At 56.0% G+C, this 5,119-nt stretch overlaps 1 protein-coding gene across 1 annotated transcript; it reads right to left on the reverse strand.

The window, feature by feature from the left end:
• Positions 1-961: 961 nt before the first annotated feature.
• Positions 962-3,088, reverse strand: LOC147979017 (uncharacterized). The gene is made up of 2 exons (XM_087514985.1): positions 1,781-3,088; positions 962-1,675 (listed from the first exon to the last, which is right to left on the reverse strand). Exons 1-2 carry the CDS (start codon positions 3,086-3,088, stop codon positions 962-964), a joined length of 2,022 nt encoding a protein of 673 aa, XP_087371111.1.
• Between the last annotated feature and the right edge of the window lie 2,031 nt (positions 3,089-5,119).

The following is a 5,119-nucleotide window of genomic DNA, read 5'->3' on the forward strand; positions in this document are numbered from 1 at the left end:
ATGTTTAACCAGTGCAGAGATGGAGAACTCCCTGATTACCACATCGGATAGTGCGTATTGCGCCGTGTCCTAGAGAATGACAATTCCACCTCTAGTGCCTACGGAAGGCAACACAACAGCCCCCTGGAGCATAGATCCTCCAATGCCCGCTCGGTCCTCCGCCAAAAAAGAGTCCAGCTTTGACTCTTGTAGGCACAGAATGGAACACCTACATTGACTGGCCATTGATCTTACCACTGTGCGTCTCGCGCGGTCATTTAGCCCTCTCACGTTCCAACATAAAACGGATAGTCGTTCAGCCATAAACACCAGTATAAGCGACTGCCTTGTAGTAAGGCACGAGAGGCATAAAATAACAGCTAACAAATTCATGCTTAAGATCAGGCGCCACCGACGTGTGAGTATAAATGATAGGCGCGGACCTCGCGACCTTGACACACACATGGTTACCATCAGGCGCCACCGGCGCGTGACTACATGAGATAGGCGCAACCTGCGTGACTCGGCTAGTGACTACAGACAAACACTTAGGCGCCACCAGTGCGTGAGAACAAACAGAGGGCACACATGGCGCCAAACACTCTAAGTCAGGCGTCTCCAGCGCGTGACAAACAGACAGACTCTCTAGATACCTACACCACCCGAACAGGAGCTGGGTAGTGGCTGACGCCGGGTGCGCGAGCAGTTTCACAAGTAGCGGCCCTGACATGAATTCAGTTGTACAATCCATAGAACATGGGCAACAACTGGTGGCACTCATAGCTCAGGCCATCGCAGTAGTCAGCTCGTCGAGGATGAGCTGCAAATCCTCGTCTGGCAGGTTGATGCATGGTGGCGCACTAACCCCTGCCACCTCTGCAAGCTTGGCAAGCAAGGGTTGGGGCACATGGTTTTTGAAGAAGCTCAGACATGTCTTCATGGTGTCATCCGAGAATTCTTTGATGTTCTTGATCAACCCCATTCATACACAGAACTGCGCTTGCGCTTTTCTAGAGGCCATGAAGGAGGGGCCACCATTTGATTGGCGCGAGCTCTTTGCTTTCTTGGTCATTGAGGCAAACAACTTCTTCCTAATCTGCCCAGTGGACGCATCATCAGTCGAAGGAACCCCAAGCAGTGAAGGGGATAGCAGCGCCGCAACTCTTCCAACGAACTTGCGTTGCTTGTCAGATGGGAGGGAGGTCACACGCGAGATGACCGCATTGACAAGGTCTCGGCCAGCTGTCCCGTCATCCTGCGCGCCCCTAGCTGATTTAGCACGGTCTAACTGGGCCCCGGGCCCAAAACAGATTTCAGCGAGGCCCCTTGGCGATTTCCACTGTAGCACGGAGAAGTCAATGGCTGGAGTTCTGGCAACATGCGCCTCCCAGCTATTCAGAGGGTGCACTTGGTCTCCACCATTGTTGAGTCTTGCCTGTAACATAGCAGCCGAAGTGGTGGTCCGATCCCAAGAGGCAGGAGCAACAGGGTGAACCATGTCATTTTCGAAGCCCGTGCCCTGACCCCATAATCCTGTCAGCGCCTGAGAGCCTAAGCCCAAGCTCCGTGTCCCCAGCGGCTGGTTACCCCACTGACACTGATGTTGATCCTCTGACAGAGAGATGCCAAAATCCCCAAAGGAGCTGAGAACAGCCTCATGGGACAGGCTCCTTGGTGGGGTGGACGCTTCAAGCTCCTGTTGATGAGGCTAATGCAGGCCCAACGCAGCAGCGACCACCTCCTCCAATGGGGACAGAACAAGGGCATGCAGTAGAGAGGGCGCATAGCCGCTCCAACCTACAGCGGTGTACCCCGGCTGCGCGTGCTGCCAAGATGCCACAACCGCAGAGATCGAGGCCAGTGCCGATGCAGCAGAAGCGTGGTTTGCAGCGGCGACATTGTACAGGTGCAGTGGTGAACTAGCCAAAACAGCAACATGCTCACAACCGTTGTGCGGGTCTCCATCAGGAACAACCATGACTGCAGCAGACGCGGCTTGTCGGGCGCGTCCATGTGCAGCTTGACGGTGCACCGAGCCAGCAGGTACAGAAGTAGAGGAGTTGGCAGACGCCGCATGACGAGGGGATGGTGGTGGGCTCGGAGATGCCTGCCACCTGCTGTCGTTGCCAGAAGAGTGGCTAGGGGCCCGGTGCCTCCTCTCCGGGCGTTCAGCACGCCCAGCATGGCGGCCCCCTTGCCGCGGCGCAGGATCGAAGCGCGCGGTGTCCCGGCACTGGGCTTGGCCAATGACGGATTGCCAGAATGAGCGACGCTTGCCCGAGCACCGGCGGCGGCGGTGGCGATCCTGACCCTCATCATCGGCATCATCGTCGCGACGACGGGAGAGGCGAGATGGACCGCCCTGATGAGCGCGCCGGGGTGGTGGGACGCGGCCGTCCATGGTCCCGATCTGGACGTCATAGGTGTAAATGCGGGGGCACTCCGCCGGCGGCGAGCCGCCGCCCTGGTCTCGTGATGAGTCGGAGATGATTTGTGGCGAGTAATCTTTTGTCAGAACAAGGTGGATCAGAACGCCCGCCATTGGGCCTTGGTGTCCCTCTTCCGCCGGCGTGCCTTCAGGGAGGTGGTGGTGATTGCGCCCATCCCCGGCACAGTCAACGATCGTGAGATCAGAGGCCTTGTGGATGGTGTCGGGGTTCCACGTCCAAACCCAGACGAAGAACACCGTGACATTGTGCAAGCGCTCTGTCTGGCGCTCCATGCGGTCGATGATGCAGGTGTCGCCAAGGAGATTTTTCACCACGTCCAGCCGCCAGGCGTGGTACTTGATGCCGGTGATAGCGAGGCGACAGTAGAAGCGGAAGTGGTGAATGGTGCCGGCCGGAGCAGGGTCCCAAGGTTGGAGCTGAAGGTTGATGCCGCGGACACGGATGTATCCTTGCTCCAGCGTCAGATCATGCTGGAACGGCTCGGCGAACCGGATGAGGTAGTCCTCGGGGTGCGCCGACGCCACCTGGATGGAGTCCCACGGGATGCCATGCGCTTGCTCCAGTGCCTTGGCCACGAGGGCAGTGTTGATGTCGCCCCTCGCGTCCGTGGCCGTAGCAAGGAGGGCGGTGCGGCGGAGGTTATATGCGTCCGCCTCCATCTCCGGCGTGCTCATGATGATGCAGGACGAGCGTTCAGGGCGCCTGGAGGCATGGCCGGGGATGTACTCCATACGACCGAGAGCAGTTGCGAGCGCCGGCCAGGCAGCGGAAGATGCCGGTGGCGGTTGTAGGTGGCTACGGGTGGGCGGCGGAGGCGTAGGTGGTCTTTGCCTGGGCGGTGGCGGCGGCGGAGGGATGGGGGCAACGCAGGAGCGTGCGAGATGGCCTGGGCCTTTGCACCGAATGCAGCGGAGCGGCTCACGGCAATCAGCAAGGCGATGCCGTTTTGAAAGGCAGCGAAAACATCAGCCTCTGAATCTTGCCTTGAATGCAAGATATTGCTTCAGAGCAATGGGATCAGTGGGAGGGGCACGCCGGCCCTGCCGCGAATCTCCCGAAACGGGAGCCTGCGGATTCCTCTTCTCTCTTCTGGAGCAAACCTGCTGCCAGCCAAGAGAGCCATCTTCAGCGGCCTCCTCATCGGATCTTGAGGCAGTCAGATGGCCATCAGCCGCGGGAGGGGGGCAACAATAATGGACTGCAGCCTGTGCGGAGGAGGCACGGAGGCCGAGGGCTGCCCCGTCCAGCCAACAGGCGTGACGACCAGCGAGCCCAGCCTGGGCCGCCTGCCCGGTGGCTCTGCTGGGCAAGATACCACTGGCAAGGGCGGGATACAGCCTTGAATCGAACCCAATGTGGCGGAGGGAGGAGCCGACGAGGGGATCTCCACCACATGGCCCGAATCCTTGCGCGGGCAAGGGGAGGCAGAGGATAGGTCGACCGGCGAGGAGGCCAGCAAGTGCAGGAGCGAGGCAGGCTCGCCAGAGGAGCGGTGGTTGGGGCTTGATGGTGGATCTTGGGCTCCGGCCGCCGTGACGGCAGCGGAGGAAGGGGAGGGAGGCATCACGCTCGATGCTACTCTAGCGCATCTTGTGCAATTCTCATAATGCCTAGACCGAGAGTGCAACTTGATGACTTTTGGACTTGAGAGTCGGAGCGATCTGGTGTGTACTCAGTTCAGTCAACGTATAGGGCCTTGATGGATCACAAAATTGCAAATCAACTAGGTCCACACACCTGGGAAAGCATTGTGGAAGCTCTAGGTCCAACCTAAAATTCATGTTTTCTGGTGGTGGGCCCTTAAAAACTTTCTGCCAGCACACGATGAGATGATTCGATGCCATATACGTTAAGATGCATTTTGCCCGATGTGTGATTGTGACAATGAGTCATAAGTTCTGGTATGCAGCTGAGGATTTTTTTGATGTCAAACTTTCACGGATGCATCATAGTACATGGGTGAGGGATATTAATGACTCAAGCTTTGTGAGGAGAGATCGAGCAGCTATTATTGTCTCGGTTATGTAGACAATCTGGACGAGTTGTAATAAGTATATGTATGGTGAAGTACATTACCAACCGCTACGATCTATGGAGTTGATAAGGGAATTCATCATGACTATGAATATACATATACAACGGCAGGCCCTGCCGGCGGTGAAGCATGTTTGGCAACCACCGACTATTGGATGACTCAAACTAAATATTGATGGAGCTTCAGAATTTGAGACGAGGTGTACAGAAACATGAGTGGTGGTAAGAGACCATGAGGGAAAGTTCGTGTCGAGCGATGCAGGAAATATATGATCAGCTACGAGCCTTTTGTTTTGGAACTTAATGCGTGTCGAGATGCAATAGTTCTTACTGTGGAGAATGGCTACACAAGCATTATCATAGAAACAAATTGTCAAACTGTTGTCATTACGTGAGAGCAAGGCACAAATCGCTCGATAGGAGTCCACATTGTTTTGGAGATGCACACCTATCTCCAATACTTTCAGAGTTATGTTTTAAGATAAACGGGACGAGAAGTTAATTTTGCTGCGTAATCCCTGATTTTTTGATTGACATTCTGCAATCAGAAGTGATCTGCCAAAATTAATAAAATGCCTAAATGGCGGTTCTAAAAGAAAAAGATGAGCACCCCGGCTCCGGTGATCGGCTATCCGCTCTAAAACCCCCGAGACCGG

Source organism: Triticum urartu, chromosome 3A (genome assembly GCF_056163025.1).
Source record: "Triticum urartu cultivar PI428250 chromosome 3A, HENAU_Tu73, whole genome shotgun sequence".
NCBI classification, from domain to species: domain Eukaryota; kingdom Viridiplantae; phylum Streptophyta; class Magnoliopsida; order Poales; family Poaceae; genus Triticum; species Triticum urartu.